Source organism: Haplochromis burtoni, unplaced genomic scaffold, assembly GCF_018398535.1.
Source record: "Haplochromis burtoni strain Fernald_Lab_line unplaced genomic scaffold, NCSU_Asbu1 Contig_132, whole genome shotgun sequence".
NCBI lineage: Eukaryota > Metazoa > Chordata > Actinopteri > Cichliformes > Cichlidae > Haplochromis > Haplochromis burtoni.
The window spans coordinates 799,444-815,752 of NW_024582493.1; the positions used below are offsets into that span (position 1 = coordinate 799,444).

The window sequence follows — 16,309 nt, forward strand, 5'->3', positions numbered from 1 at the left end:
TCACTGCATCATTCCATGTTTGCACTGATCACCACCTGCACTCATGTATATACCTATCTACTTAGCACTTTTAATTCTTATTCTTATTTTTATTTATTTATTTTTCATGTCTATTTAAGCGTAATTTATGACAGTATGTTTGCACTGAAGCACCGCAGCAATTTCCTAATGTTGTAAACCTGCTCAACATTTGGCAATAAAACCCTTTCTGATTCTGATTCTGATTCGATACATATGCGTACCGAACCGAAAGCACTGTATCGAACGGTTCAATATCGATACAAGTATCGTTGCACCCCTAATTTATACCTATATTTATTAATGGGGCCCTGATGCTACTTTGTAAGAAAAAAACCTCTTAAAAACATGGAAACATTATCGAGTGAAATATTAGCCAACTTTATTCTATTCAATCAAAATGACAACAATAAATATTAAGTTGTGACTGCTGCTGGTTAGCATGCAATGTTTAAAAAAATAATAAATAAGGTAAGTATGGTAAAAGAAATGTGGTAACGAAAGCTTAAATATGTCAAGAAGCTATCACTGATTATTGAATATTATATAATAGTTAGATATACATAGATTTAACTACATGTACTCCACTCTGGTATACAAGTTATTGCAGATCAATGCATTTATTGATCACTACTGAAATGCAGCACCGTCGGCCTCCTTTCACTTTTTCCAATTGCCCGCTAAACTTCCGGGAATAACAACGTGACTCTCCAGTCAACGGCGCTAATGTTTACTGACGTAATTTCCGGCGTTTTGTAGCCACATAAGTTGCAGTCACTGGTCAGCGCTAACTATTCATAATAAAAGCGTAAAATAGCGGGATGAATTTACATTATTGTACACACTATTGCACACGTATTTTTAACGTTGCCTAGCTTCTGAGAATTGTATAAGTTAACATGTCAAAAGAATATAGAGCAAATGGGAATTTAACGTACAACATGTTTCGTGATCTTTTCCAATACCAGTTTTATTTTGAAAGCTTTCGCGTGAAGTTTTAATGTGCAATGTAGCCGACTTCCTGTCCGGATCCTTAGCGTGATTTGTGAGAGCGGGAAGAATCACAGTAAGTAAAGTAGATGTAAACAGCTGTATATTTCGCTGTTTTGTTTACAAATATGCAAATGTATGTCTTTAGTGACAGGCGTGACCAGTGTAACCATGGGATACTCTAGTAGTACAGTAATGGTGCAGCTCGTAGTATTAGCTCTTGCTTGGTATTCGAGCAAAAACGTTCAAGCTAACGCATCACTTTCTCCAGCTTTACCTATCTGGGTGACGCCTTCAGACAGAAGAAATAGTGTAACTACTGCAGGCTACTTCGCAGTGCGTTAGTTGTATGTTACTGTACCTTACACACCTAACTCGTGTTACTCTGAACTTTTGTCGGGACAGGCGAGCATGACTTCATCACCAGTGGAGTACACCATTGGAGGGGTGAAGATCCACTTCCCTTGCAAGGCTTACCCGTCCCAGCTGGCTATGATGAATTTAGTGAGTCGCATCCATCTGTGCTTGCTTGTGCAGTGACAGAGGCTGTGCCAGGCTACACGTGTCTTTCTTTCAATGTCTCTGGTCATGAAAAAACTCAAAACCACACTTAATGCTGATTAAATGACGCTCGCCTCCTGATGCACTGCTTCACTACATTATTAAAATATTTTACCAAAAAAAAAAAATGCAGTCTGCTGTGATCTGACTCACTACTAGTACCGTTCATTATACATTATTATTTAGTAATGTGTTTTTTTTCTTGATTTTTTTTTTTAAAGTTTGATATCAAAACAATTTTTACAGGAAAACCACTTTATTATAAGCTAAATACACAACATGCAATCATAGCATAGTTTCTACTATGATCCTGCAAACCTCGCTGTTCCTTTGTCTGACTTATGCATGTATTTGCATTTTGAAAATGTAAGTTTGGGTCTTCTCCCTAAGTTCTTCATAAAGTTTAGTATGGTTGCACAGTCACATGTACCCTTTGCACAAAGCAAACAGACTGCTACACCTGCAAGCTTAATAACATGTTTCCCTTGAGATAGGCGAAGGGAGGTTTTCACCCATCCTAGACATACTCCTGTACAGTCCTCCAAGATCCTAATCTCACATTCACATTAGCTCGCAGGGAACGTGATAACTGGTTAAAACAAAAATCACCCTGAACATTATAATGTGGAGCATAAACCGTGGCTGTAGTGGACATTTCATTGTTTCTCACTTCAGCTTTGTATGTTTTAACTTAGCTCTTCTCTGTTGTTTTGTAGATTGTACGAGGTTTGAACACAGGGCAGTACTGTTTACTAGAGTCTCCAACTGGAAGTGGAAAGAGCTTGGCGTTGCTTTGTTCAGCCCTGGGTTGGCAGCATGCACAGTTTGGTAAGCCCGGTATGACTGAGTGCATGTACATGTAAAATTCAAGTTGGATGATATACTTGCACTTTATCTATACAATGAAATCTGCTTTTTCTGTCACATTTAAACTGCTCCAGTGGATACTCATAAAACTGTTTAGTTTAGCGTATGGACGAAGACTCCCTGTGAGTCTAAAACCAGGTCTTAAAGTTTTTCTGCTCTTAACTCTTTATGGTGCCAGAGCCGCTCATAGCTCTGGCTGTGAGTATAGAAGCCCCACCGATTTGGTGTTTATACCTCTTGTTTATGATTGGCAGCCTATTAAAACAATATTAGATTAAAGGTAATGATGAGGGAGCTAAAATGACTTATTTCAAACAATGGATTAAGATCAGTACGGATTATTTTAAATTATGATTCATGTGATAAAAATATTGAGCAAAATGGGTAAATTAAGACTTTAGTTTAACCACTGACTCATTTCTTTTGTTCTTACTGTTTTCTTGTAAGTATAATTTCATTTTTTCTTATACCCAAAAAACTAATAGCCACTCAGGGTCAATGTTACTGACAGTTCTCTGTTTCACTATCGGATTATAGCCAAACTGCAGGAAGGAGGAAGCACCGGTCCAGACAAGAGCCAGAAGTCCGACTCCCCCACGTCTTGCAAGTGTGGGTGTCACTGCAAATCCAGCAGGAACAAGGCAACAGCAGCAGACAAACATGCTGTTGTGGACCTCACTGTGTCACCCTCTAAAGACACGGCTCAGCCGTCGACTTCAGCACAAGAACCCAGTAAGTAGACCTGGGTTTTAGTTGTGAAACATACAGTACCTGAACCTGTACTCCTGTTTTTACAATGGTACCTGCAGCCACTAGTCACTCGATTAACTCGTAGTTAGCTGTTGATCACCTGCAGTTTTATGTTACACAGTCCTTAAAAACGTTGTTGCAGAACCCGGTCAGTGCTCTGTGTATGGCTTATTTGTGTCGGCACAGATGCGGTTCACAGTTTTACTAGTGTTTATGTCCACTGCCACTATCTTTGATTGTTAAATTGGGGCTGGTTGGGCTGCTCTGACTTGAAGTCCGTCTTTAAGGGGCATTCGAGTAGAAATTCAGACGAGCAAATCTGAAATTCTGGCATTAGTAATGTTATTTCTGTGGGCAAAATAAATAAATAAATAAATAGGAGTGAGAGTGGGTATGTCTCTCCTTGCACAGACTATCCAATCAATCACAACAGTTCCAAGGATGACTGATATTTGAACATGTCCTTAATTAAATCACCCTTTCACTTACTGCCATTTAGGGCTGGGTGTCGCCACTGATTTCTAGGATCGATTCGGTTCGATCCACGATTTGATTTGATTTGATTTGATTTGAATCGGGAAAATTTTGCCTCAGACAGTCAGAAATATTATAATTCTGAGCATTTATCAGCACATTTCCATATTTTTATATCTATAAAAAGACAGCTGACACTTGTGAGACGTCATCAGAGGTGTGAGCATCACAGCAGATGCCTTTGTGTCAAAGTAACTGAGGATAAAACACAGAAGTGCAAAGTTATTTTATTACGACTTTCTTGTTGGAAGTCAGTTAAATTAAAAAAAAGAAAAACTGGCCGACAGCGCTGTACATAACGGTAGACTGGTGCGTAAAAAGCAAGCGAATAATGCAGAAAACAGAGATTTTTAGATGGGGAAACTGTTCTCGAAGTACACAGAGAGACAGAGAGCTCTGCAGGAAGTGCGATTTTTACCGTGGTGGAAGCAAAACAGGAAAATTCAGGGGGATGGTTGGAGAGACAAAACCTGCCACTCAGAATCTAACGCAAAAAAAGATGATAAACGCAAAGCGCGGTCCCGCCGACGCATCAGAATCTGTGAGCTGTCGGCTTTCAGCCCCGACGGCATGTCCACGGTCGGACACGCCGTCGGGAAAGCCGCTTTGCGTTTGTCTTTGTGCAGAATCCGTGTGCCTGCTCTCATTTTAGCTGTTTGGTGTCTGTCGAAAGTTTGTGAGGTTTAACCTGAGATTCTGATGTTTCAGGCAAAATAAATGTATATTTAAAAATCTCTTAACTTTAGTTTTTATACAGGGAGTGCAGAATTATTAGGCAAATGAGTATTTTGTCCACATCATCCTCTTCATGCATGTTGTCTTACTCCAAGCTGTATAGGCTCGAAAGCCTACTACCAATTAAGCATATTAGGTGATGTGCATCTCTGTAATGAGAAGGGGTGTGGTCTAATGACATCAACACCCTATATCAGGTGTGCATAATTATTAGGCAACGTCCTTTCCTTTGGCAAAATGGGTCAAAAGAAGGACTTGACAGGCTCAGAAAAGTCAAAAATAGTGAGATATCTTGCAGAGGGATGCAGCAGTCTCAAAATTGCAAAGCTTCTGAAGCGTGATCATCGAACAATCAAGCGTTTCATTCAAAATAGTCAACAGGGTCGCAAGAAGCGTGTGGAAAAACCAAGGCGCAAAATAACTGCCCATGAACTGAGAAAAGTCAAGCGTGCAGCTGCCAAGATGCCACTTGCCACCAGTTTGGCCATATTTCAGAGCTGCAACATCACTGGAGTGCCCAAAAGCACAAGGTGTGCAATACTCAGAGACATGGCCAAGGTAAGAAAGGCTGAAAGACGACCACCACTGAACAAGACACACAAGCTGAAACGTCAAGACTGGGCCAAGAAATATCTCAAGACTGGTTTTTCTAAGGTTTTATGGACTGATGAAATGAGAGTGAGTCTTGATGGGCCAGATGGATGGGCCCGTGGCTGGGTTGGTAAAGGGCAGAGAGCTCCAGTCCCACTCAGACGCCAGCAAGGTGGAGGTGGAGTACTGGTTTGGGCTGGTATCATCAAAGATGAGCTTGTGGGGCCTTTTCGGGTTGTAGCTCAATAATAATAATAATAACAGACTCATCACAGAGGCTTGTGACACTTAAAGCATTTCATTAAACCAGTGTAGAAGATTATCTTACTAACTGTATATAAAACATCCATTTGCATGTGTTGATTCTGTGTTTTAGTGCTTCTCCCAGAAGAAGAAGGAAGAAAACAGTCTCTAGCCTCTCGACTGTCAGAGAAGTTCCAGGCATCTCTCAGCTCCAACTGTGTGAAAGATGATGACTTCCAGCAAGACAGGAAACGCATCCGCACTGCAGAGAACACAGTAGGCACCGTGCCTGTTGTTCACTAACACCAGATTTACTCTGCGTTACATTTAAACAGTGATCGTATGCAGCATTAGCAGCTTCTGTGCTGGTTTCATTAGAATAAGAAATGCACAGATCAGTAAAGTTTTCTGTGTTTGCTTCTCAGAGCCGTAAAAGGCAGCGACTGGAGAAGGGAGTAGTGTTCACAGATGATGAGCCGGAGCTGGAAAACCAGCCAGCGGGACCTCAGAGTTGTAATGCCGAGACGAAACACCAAGCTCCCGGTTGTTCCTCTACTTCCTGCGTGAGTACGATCCAGACAGGCACACAGGTCCTCTCCTCACTAATAGCTGAAGTAGTTAAAGTTCATAACACTGAACACCACTTTAGGAGGAATTTCAGAGATCAGCTCCCATTTCAATCACATTAAAATATTAATCTGTCAGTGAGCGCTCTGCTTATTATAGCTTCTTTATTTATAATACCGGTCTTCATCCAAATGTCATGAATGCTCTTCTTTTGAATTCTACAGTAACTTAAACAGTAATTGGTAAATGGCCTGTATTTGTATAGCGCTTTACTCGTCCCTAAGGACCCCAAAGCGCTTTACACATCCAGTCATCCACACATTCACACACTGGTGATGGCAGCTACATTGTAGCCACAGCCACCCTGGGGCACACTAATTAACTTCACCATGTGTAATGAAATGATTTAAACAATTTGTAAATCAATAAAAAAAAAAACCAAGCTTGATCTCAAATACCTATTTTGTTAAATCCAATATTAGTTGTTTGAGTTTAGAAAATCTGTTTAAAATTAACAGGTTAACAAGTCAGGATATGACTTCTTCAGGTTTTGTTGTTCCAGGATGGGGTCACGATCTTCCCCGTGGTTTTCTTCTGTTTGAAATTCCCGTATCGTGACAACCGTACCAGAGCCTGATAGTTGAGATGTTCTGTTGCAGAGGCTTTGTGAAAATGCTGTGTGTGAGACAGATCCAGCCTGTGTGCTGGCTCACTGAGACATCGTTACACTGGTGTTAGTTGTGCTTTAAAGGTTTGCTACACGGTGCCACGGGCTGACCCTCTTATGGTGGATTTTCTCGCTTCGATCATATTAGAGGTTTTCAGATAATCAGCATCACCACTGGGTGGCGGTATACACCACCAGATTGATAGGGACTGTGGTCAGAGGCTCGAACTTGTTTCGGCCTAACTGAAAATGTAACAGCGTGTGCGCTGTCTTTTCACTGCTGTTTTCATGTCTTTCACCATAAAATGTGTTTTTATTTCAAATGACTTTAAAAGAATTGAAATCATGAGGAAGGATATGAGTGCCATCAACTTTTTGTGTCACAAAAAAAAGGAATTTGAACATAATAAATGTCTAATGTGGATAAACATGGGACCATCCTGTTTTCAAAGACACAAAGTTAGTAATCAGCAGTCAGCCCTACAAAATGACTCTAACATAATTAATTAATGAAAGAAAATCTGTCAGTATTATGGAATGTAATATATAGATAGTATCACAAATAACCTGTTGAACTTGTCTGAACAGTGTTGCAGCAATGCAGTTATCAGAAAAGCTGAGTAAGGAATCCATGCGCATACAAGACTACGCTGATCCTTTTATGTTTTATAAACCAGGGTCTTATAACAGAGACTAAAATGGGCCAAACACTTGTAATATCTATACAATACTACTGAAACATTACAAAACAACAAAGTAATGGCAAAAAGTCACAAGTCAAATTCATCAGAAATCTGGTTGTATTTATCTTTTCTGTTAACATGAAAATGAAAGTGCGTGGCGCCGAGTCTGAATCGAATGACTTCACAAAATTAGAATTTACAGCGTTATCATAGGTGGGTTGTTGACGTGATCCTAGTGATTGTTATGGTGACACCACTCTAGGAAACAGTAGTATTTAGCATCATGTAGTATTATTTCTTTGGTCTATTAAGGATAAACAGACTGAATAATTAATATTACAGGCCGTCGTTGTTGGTTTACCTTCATGTTGTTGAGTCTGTAAAAGTCTGCAGTTTTACAATATGAGGGAAATCAGTGCTGTCACGTCAGACGGCCAACGTTCAGTTCAAACTGCTGGAAAGGGAAACAACCTGTTCAAACAGAAGTTGAACAGCTAGCAACACCATCACTCCTGTGTCATATTTGTTGGTATATATTTTGGAGAGTTTTACTGTATGTGAAGTCATATTAGTAAAAAATGTAACAAGCTACTGTGTTGCAAAAGATGCAAAAAAAACAAACAGTTTTGAGACGATTATTAAAATAGTAGCTGATTAATTTACTTTGATTAATAAGCTGACTGCTTCTACTGAGAATATTCGAAATGTGTTGAATTTTTTGAAGAATAAGATAAAACAAGTTTCTCCATGCAGAGCATTTCTTATGAGTCAGCAGTTCTGACGTCTCCTGCAAATGAGAAGTTTTACTCGCTGTCCTGTGTGAAGCAGAACCAGTCACAGCATGTTCTCAAAGGTCTCACGGCACCGTTAGTGATCAGTAGATCTCCTCCATGCCTGCTTCATGTCCGCTGGCAGGGCTGTGGCTCCCCACACCTACTGTTAGATCGTTACATGTAGAAAGCTTTGGAGCACAAGCGCGCTCACGCACACAGCTGTTCACAGACACACTATATTGCCTGGCTGCTGCCTCTATACTTATGCTCATCTTGCTCATTGCTGCGGTTCTCCTACCGTGTTCTTCTCTTTTTTGTTTGTTTTCTTCTTCTTTTTTCCAGCAGTGGATTTTTCCCGTCTTTTCTCTCTGTCCCTCTTCCCCTCTGTTTTTCTTTCCCTCTCCTCTTCTTGACCTTCTCTTGTCTACGTCTTTCCCATCCCTCGGTCATAACTGTTCAGATTGTAATAACTTCAAAGTAAAAAATAAATAAATAATAAAGATGAATCAGGTGGACCAGTCTGGCAAAGCCATAATGATCCACTTGGGAAAACAAATCTGTTGGGCATTTTTCTTGGCCTTCAGACAATAATTGTGAACGGGACGGGCAAAAACAAAAGTGATCAATAGTGGATATCTGGAGGTTCTCTCTGGACAGACTACCAAGTTGCTCCTAATGATTGAGGCGTGCTTGGCTTTAGGATGCTGCAGCACAGCTTGCAGAGGTGGTTACACTCTCACAACTTCATCGTAACCTGCTGCAGGTGTGTGGCTGGGATCAGATGGTGGGAGGTGGAAAAAGAGGAGGAGGGAAAGTGAAGACGAAGAAGTGCGTCCTTCTCTGGTTTCCCTGCGGCTACGTGACCCGGGCTCTTTTGTCCTGTGAGCGCTGACTGACGGCCTGAATGGGGCCCTTTGAAGCAAGCTCCAGTTTTAATTAAGAGGGTTTGCCTCGCCTGGGCTGCTGATCTGTGAAAGCCACGGGGATAAATATTGAATGGGGTTCACCCGCTGGTTACTGCGCCCGAGGGATAAACAGGTGCTTTGGAGGGCAGGTATTTGCCAGGGCCCCTACCTGCACGGTGTGGCCATATCGGGAGGCGGGGTGTTGGGTGTCATGTCTTCAGAGTTATTTGCTATTGAAGACCACCCTTACTGGAATGAATTCCAGGCCTCTCGAAAGCTGTGGAATGAGGAGCAAATTGGCGTCCAGCGAGAGGCGCCAGTGATACCTCAGTGATCAACTGCCTGCAGCCCCTGTGTGCCCTCCGACTGGCCCCCCGGAGTGTGAGATTTCCATCTCTCAGGTGTTGGCAGGGAGCAGAGCAACAGTAGCCTACCTGTGAATATTCGGAGGTGTTCGGTAACTCTGCTGACCTCTGTTCTGTCAGTTCCAGAGCTCTCGCTGCTGCGTGCGCTTACACCTGGCAGAGTAGGTGTGCCCTGCAGGCTTAGTGTAGCAAAGCAGCTGAAAGTACCTCTGTGCCATGCAGTGTACCTGTAAATGCAATGTTAGTACGTGCATTGATGAGCATGAGGGTATTCCCGCAGGTAGCTGCACACTCAGAGTAACACCAACGGAGCTGCTCCAGGTTCAGAAGAGAACCATGTTCAGGACTATGCTGTTGTTGCTGAGCAGGGTTGTGCCCCTCTTGGCCTTTTTGCCAGTTATCTGCATTCCTTTCTAGGGGGTGTCTGCTCTGGGCTGTGGGGCCAGGCTCGAAGCCTTGTTGTCCTGGCATCTCAGGAGGCAGCCGCGTAAAAGGATACTCTTGTGTCAGCTGTTTCCTGCTGCAGCTTTTCACAAGGGCCTCTATTCATCAGCCAGCCCTTCTGCACTGCTCCAGCCCACCCCTCCTCCCCCCACCTGCCAATGAATAAGTAATTATTGGCCATCTTGGGGCAGGATATTTGGATGGCTCTATTTAACGTGGCAGCAGCAGGTAAGGTGATCGGGCCCGGGGCCCAGACTGTGGAGCGTAACTGTTTCAGCAGAGAAAGGTAACTCGAACTGGTGTTGGGGCCCCGCAGCTCCTCTGTTTATTTTTCACATGGGCTCAGGGCTCGTTATCCCTCTTAACTCTGAGAGGCGGCTCTCTCAGGGCTTTCTTTGGCCTGCACTCCAACACACATTGTAATATTTGATGGGCAAACACGTTAGGAAAATCTGAGCCGCCGGGTAACTGGAGCCGCTCGTCTGTCGTCAGAAGTGCTACCTCCTCATCCTCGTGATAAGCTGCAACGCATGACATCACATACCAGTCATTCTTACGTGGATCCTTCATATCATTTGCACAGAACTCTGACTTAAACACGTTAGCCCTCATTTATTTTGTGCTAACGGAAAGTATGATATCACGTAGTGGATAAGGTGTCTGTATCAGCGATGACCTTTTGGTCTTATACTGTTAGCTGGTTAACAATTTAAAGGCTGTCATGTCAGTAAAGATCTCTGCTGCCCTTAAACAGCTTTCTTCATTAACACAGTGTGAAATCAGTGAACACGGAGCTCTCTGTTAATTCTGAATTGAAGGGATAAAATACTCTTCCTCTGGACTGCAGGCTCTGCTTCTCTTTGTTTTTTCTCATGTACTATGTGTATTATTAGAATAGTGGCTTCAGACTGCCCTGCATGCTGCTGTTCTAACCTTGTTTGTGAACTACAGCAAAAAAGAAGACAAGTTTAAAAGACTAAGGGTGAATGGAAGGAGCACCCAGGCTTAGTATAAGATAAATAGGGTTTATTATGATGCTGGAAAAATGCAAAGCTACTCTAGTAGGGCCCAGGAAATAACCACGGAGATGGAAATGAGCTAGATTTCTAGATCGTAGCATTTTATATATATTAAGCAACTGTGACGTCTGCTGCAAATCAGATCAGGTGATCAGAGCATGAGACCATTCAGCATTTTAGCACTAATGAATTTATATAATTTAGACTTTGCATATCCTCTATAAGACTCTTTAAAGACCAGCAGAAACACCTCTGATGTTGCTGAAGTGAACAAAGATGTGTTTGATGGTTTCAGGGTGGATGATGGTGGAGAGCCGTGAAGATGACACATGAATACCTAATGACTCTCCCATAATTATAACAAGAGATGCTGCTTCTTTTGAACTTTTGCTACATAAATAAAATATAATGTTAATAATCTCCATAACCTGTGTGTTCAGCTGGGGTGTTTCAAAATAAATGTAGCACAGAAAATGTTTCTACTACAAAATGTTATTAAAGAAAAAAGTCTGGTAGAAATAAATGAATTTAAGTGAATATATAAATGTTTTTGTAAATCAGCTTTTCATCAGTTCGCTGGGCTACATTTAACTTTATTCTCCGAGAGACTAGATTAATATTAATGGCTGATAACACTGATAATGATTTGTACTCTCCTGGCTGGAGAAGCCAATGATTTTACATTATATGTGCGAGTGATCAAAGATCAGATGACTTAAAACAGAACAAAAACCGGCCGAACACATAAAGAGGATCAGTTTCATAAGCCATGCCGGCTGCACTTCACCTGTGACCCGGAGGAAAAAAGGATCCACCGCGCCGCCGGACAGCCAATTAGATTTTTTTCAGCCACCACAATGGTGACCTATCATCTTTCAGAGAGAGAAAAGGTCACCTGGTGAAAAGTGACGGGACACCTTGTGTATGGATGCAAATTCTTTATGCTTGCCTGTGTGTTTATCAAAGGAGCAAAACGGTGTCGAGGTGGTTGTGATATTCCTCATAATTCATTGAAAATGTTCACATACATAATATTAGGCCAAAGCAAGCAGTGATGGAGAAGAAAATGTGTCTTATTTATTCCAGAAAATCCAGAATTAAGGCAAGAAAATGAGATTTAAGACTGCGATACTAGTGGCCTTTGATTTCTGCTGTGGACCGGTGATATTTATCATAAAGCAACAGTTGGCATTGGCATGTTTTTCAGTTCCTGAAGCAACATCTGGTTCATGCTGTTAAACAAAAGTGCCAAGTATTAGTATTTATATGATTTTCTCCCACTAGGCTCCTGAACCCTGCTCGCAGTGCCCGTGCGCTTCAACCGAGGATGGCGTGAAGGACAAAGAGAAAGATGGCAGAAGAAAGATTCCAAAGATCTTCTTTGGCACTCGCACACATAAACAGATAACTCAGATCACCCATGAGCTGAAGCGCACCCTTTACTGCGGCGTGCCTATGACCATCTTATCCAGCAGAGACCACACCTGTGTCAACCCAGACGTGGTGCCTCACGCAAACCGCAATGAACGCTGCAAGGATCTGCTGGAGGCCAAGGATGTGAGGATGAACACTGACACACACACAAACACACACGCAGACTCTCGCAGTGAATCTGTCCTGCAACATGTGTTAGGCAGATTCACTCGTTGCTCCAACAAGCTAGCAGCTCACTGCCCATGCCTGTTTGTAATTGCCATCAGTATCGACCCAGAGGAGCAGCAAGAACACACTTTAACACTCTGTCAGAGCCACTGAGGAAAATGCTTTTTAGAGGCATGAGACGCTTGTAGTCTCCTAAACTGTGATTGACTGTAAGGAGTCAATCACAGTGTCGTTGCAGGTGTTTGCTTCCCATATGAAATGACTGTCCCAGCCTTAACCCCTTACTGTGTGTCAATCATACAATGTGTCTTCATCACCTCAGGGTCGGCTCTGGTTACCATGTTGCACACGCTCAGAGATTCATGGTTCAGCTAATGCCATCGTTAGTCATAACGCCCTCCGACTGCTCGAGAGGTCATTAATCCTCCAACTCGCCTTCAGCAGACAGGCCTCGGTGTCAGCAGAGTGTCGAGCGTAGCACCGCGCCGTTTCATCCAGAGATTATTTTATTATTGTGTCAGAGGTTACCTTTGCAAATTCACCAAGGACAGGGTGGGACGTCGAAAGCTTCACTGACAGAGTAACTGAGGGCTGGTACATGAGATGGCGCTTCTTTACACGCCGCTTACATTCACTGTATGAGTGAGGACATTTAAGCTGCTGCAACACCTGATCAGAGGCAGCCTCTGAAGTTCTGTATGTCACCTCTGGACAGAGTGGAAACTTGAGACTGAACAGCAACACAGAAATGCAACAAATGTTAGATATTGTAACCATGTGGAGTAGCTGTGAAAAAGTCAAAGCATTAGAATCAAGTTCAAATCAGATTTTTATTTATTTTTTACTAGTTTTTACAGTTTTGTGTCACATGTTGGAAACAAGAAAGCCAGTGATCCCAGTACGTTGTCAGGGGCTGTGGCTCGTACGATGAATTTCAATAGAGAAGCTTCAAACTTTGAGTTTCAGAAAAATCAAGACAGTTTTTTCAATGTTTTAAGAAATCTTACAGTCCCAGTTTTATAAATGAACCTTTGAATTGGTAACATATGGGAGATGTTACACCTTGTTGTAACACTGTGCGTGCGTTGCAGGGAAGGTCCTGCCGCTACTACCACGGTGTGCAGAGGATGCGGGACCAGAACACTCTACAACATGTCCATGGGTTGCAGGCAGCCTGGGACATTGAGGAGCTGGTGACTCTGGGCAAACGGCTTCGCTCGTGCTCCTACTTTGCTGCCCGTGAGCTCATGCAGAGCGCCTGGATCATCTTCTGTCCGTATAACTACCTGCTGGACCCAATGATCAGAGAAAGCGTGAGTAGAGTTTGGAAGAGCGGGAGGAGCAGCTTTGGACTGTCAGCAAAAATATTTGTTCAAGTAACTTCATCAGTATGACCACGTCCAAACTCAGATTTGTAGACGTAAGATGGTGAAACCTGTCCCCTTCATTTAAAAGCTTTACAGGCTGTGGTGGCGTTGCAAACTCCGTATGTAAAACCATGGAAACGAGGCAAAAGTCAACTTAATTTTACAGCATGTTAATGAATCCACATTAAAGAGCTATGACACCATTGTTGTAGTTTCTACTGTTACTATATCTGATCGGCATGTTCCGTTTTCCCTGATATTTGCCTGTGAACCACTTTGAATGTGTACATTTCAAACTGTTCAAATAAATTTGAGTAAATTTCTCTCACCAACAAACCAGATCGCAGGCCACTGATTCTGTCTTACTTTCCATCTCCACCAGATGGAGATTGACCTGGAAGGCCAGATATTGGTACTGGATGAGGCCCACAACATTGAGGACTGTGCGAGGGAGAGCGCCAGCTACACACTGGACTACAAGAGTCTGCTGATGTCCAGAGACGAGCTGGACAGCATGGTCAACAACAACATCCGACGTTCCAAACACGAGCTGCTCAGGGGCTTCTGCTACAGTCTGATCAAGTCAGTGACTGCATTTGTCTCTCTGCGCATCCTAATGCGAGCGAGCACGCGCACTCAGGATGTCTTTTGATTGTCACTCCAGCTGGATCCAGGAGAGCCAAACCCTGATGTCTGAGCGCGGCTATGAGACTGCCAGTAAAGTCTGGAGTGGGAAGGATATAGTGGGCATCTTTCACACTTTGGGCATCACTGCAGACACCTTCAACATTCTGAAGGTACGCACAGCATATCGACCAGAATGGGCAGCACCAAACGGTTCATTCATTCTAACATAGAACATCCTGTAATCATGGTGAAGCTAACATTGCCAGGCTGTCGTGTGGACAACACTGTTCCGTTCTTGCGTTTTCTGTGTGACAGCAAAACCTGGCAGCAGTCTTGGAGAAGGAGGAGCGTGTTGGAGTCGTTAATGGGAGAGAAGACGTGGTGCAGATTCCAACCATCAGCCCACCTACTGCAACTGTGCTCAAAAACCTCTTCATGGTGCTCGACTTCCTCTTCAGAGACAGCTGCAGGTCAGACACACGCTCTGGATGTGAGCTAAGTGATGTCGCTGCCATAGATGAATCCTTCTTGTTCTGGTTTAAAGGTTTAATCGCTTGTTCTGTGTGTGTTTGTAGATTTGCTGACGACTATCGTGTTGCTCTGCAGAAGAGCTATGCTTGGACAAACCAGGCTCCCCCCGATGTCCCCGACGCCCAGGGCTTTATAGTTCGGCCACGTAATAGACGCCAGACTGTCCGGGTCAAGGCTGAAGTCCTGACGCTGAGCTTCTGGTGCCTTAACCCTGCTGTGGTGAGACGGTCGACTTGGCTGACTTAGATTGATAACTGATTACTGAGGCTACACACAGGAAAAAGTCGTAACTTTAATGAAAGAAGGATTAGCAGTTTGTCCATCACATCAGGTGTTTTGGCCGTGCATACATGATCTCTCTCTGTGTTTGAACCTCCAAGGCTTTTTCTGACCTGAGTGGGTCTGTGCACAGCATTGTGTTGACCTCTGGAACCCTGTCACCCATGGACTCCTTTTCCTCTGAACTTGGTGTGAAATTCTCCATCCAGCTGGAGGCCAACCATGTGATCAATAAGTCTCAGGTGAGTGGGTTTACCCATAAACCTCATTATGAAAAAATATGTAGTGTGAGGCTCCACAAGGCTTTCTGACCTCAGCTCTAATTTAATGATAGCATGCTACGACTAAACAAGACTTTACATGTCTTTTCTCCACTTCCGCTGTTCCACTTTTGTCCAGCAGATGTCAGCGTAACCTAACAAATTGGAGCACAGTTGATTTATTGTGGATCTTCTTAATACGATTACAGGGAATGCTGACAAGCTGACCATTGATAACTTAGCAGACTAATCAAGCAGCACACATGAGAGTGGAACAGTGCGCCACGTTTGTGTCTCTGATAAGAAATATGTCTGATCTCTGCAGGTTTGGGTGGGCACTGTTGGCACAGGACCTCAAGGCAGGAAGCTCTGTGCCACCTTTCAGAACGCAGAGACGTATGCCTTCCAGGATGAAGTGGGTGGCCTGCTGCTCCACGTCTGCCAGGTCATGGCCAAGGGTGTGCTCTGCTTTTTGCCTTCCTACAAGGTAAATGTGCCGTTTAAACCTTCTCCTCCCAAACATACAGTTAGTAAATATCACCTTTTAGCGTTTGTACATTTGCAACGCTTCTTTACAATGCCTTCACAATTTTTTTTCATAAAATAGTTTATGAACTTAATATTTTAATAATTAAAATAATTGTAAACTCCCACAGGGGTCGATTATCTGGTTAGTAGTTTTATTAGTTACTAGTAATTCCTTTTACTCTCTTCACTGGCTCCATGTTAAATCCAGAAAGTCTTTCTCTGCACATACACAGTCTTGAATAATCAGGCTCCAGCTTAAAGACATCTTAAAACCGTATCACCCCAACAGAGCACTCTGCTCTCACGCTGCAGGTTTACTCGTGGTTCCTAGAGTACAGTGGAGCAACGACTTACGAAATTAATTCGTTCCAGAGGGTCTTACTTTCAATTACAAGCAAACGAT

At 42.9% G+C, this 16,309-nt stretch overlaps 1 protein-coding gene across 1 annotated transcript in view; it reads left to right on the forward strand.

Annotated features, from left to right (window-relative positions):
- The first annotated feature begins 562 nt into the window (after positions 1 to 562).
- Positions 563 to 16,309, forward strand: part of brip1 (BRCA1 interacting helicase 1) — a 39,730-nt gene continuing 23,983 nt past the window's right edge. The window contains exons 1-14 of the mRNA XM_005930852.3: positions 563 to 1,084; positions 1,414 to 1,512; positions 2,286 to 2,397; positions 2,974 to 3,168; positions 5,423 to 5,565; positions 5,715 to 5,852; positions 11,997 to 12,269; positions 13,406 to 13,627; positions 14,064 to 14,263; positions 14,346 to 14,478; positions 14,624 to 14,778; positions 14,884 to 15,058; positions 15,220 to 15,360; positions 15,704 to 15,865. Coding sequence (XP_005930914.1) covers positions 1,420 to 1,512; positions 2,286 to 2,397; positions 2,974 to 3,168; positions 5,423 to 5,565; positions 5,715 to 5,852; positions 11,997 to 12,269; positions 13,406 to 13,627; positions 14,064 to 14,263; positions 14,346 to 14,478; positions 14,624 to 14,778; positions 14,884 to 15,058; positions 15,220 to 15,360; positions 15,704 to 15,865 — 2,142 coding nt within the window. The 5' untranslated portion in view covers positions 563 to 1,084; positions 1,414 to 1,419. The remainder of the gene's footprint in view (positions 1,085 to 1,413; positions 1,513 to 2,285; positions 2,398 to 2,973; positions 3,169 to 5,422; positions 5,566 to 5,714; positions 5,853 to 11,996; positions 12,270 to 13,405; positions 13,628 to 14,063; positions 14,264 to 14,345; positions 14,479 to 14,623; positions 14,779 to 14,883; positions 15,059 to 15,219; positions 15,361 to 15,703; positions 15,866 to 16,309) is intronic.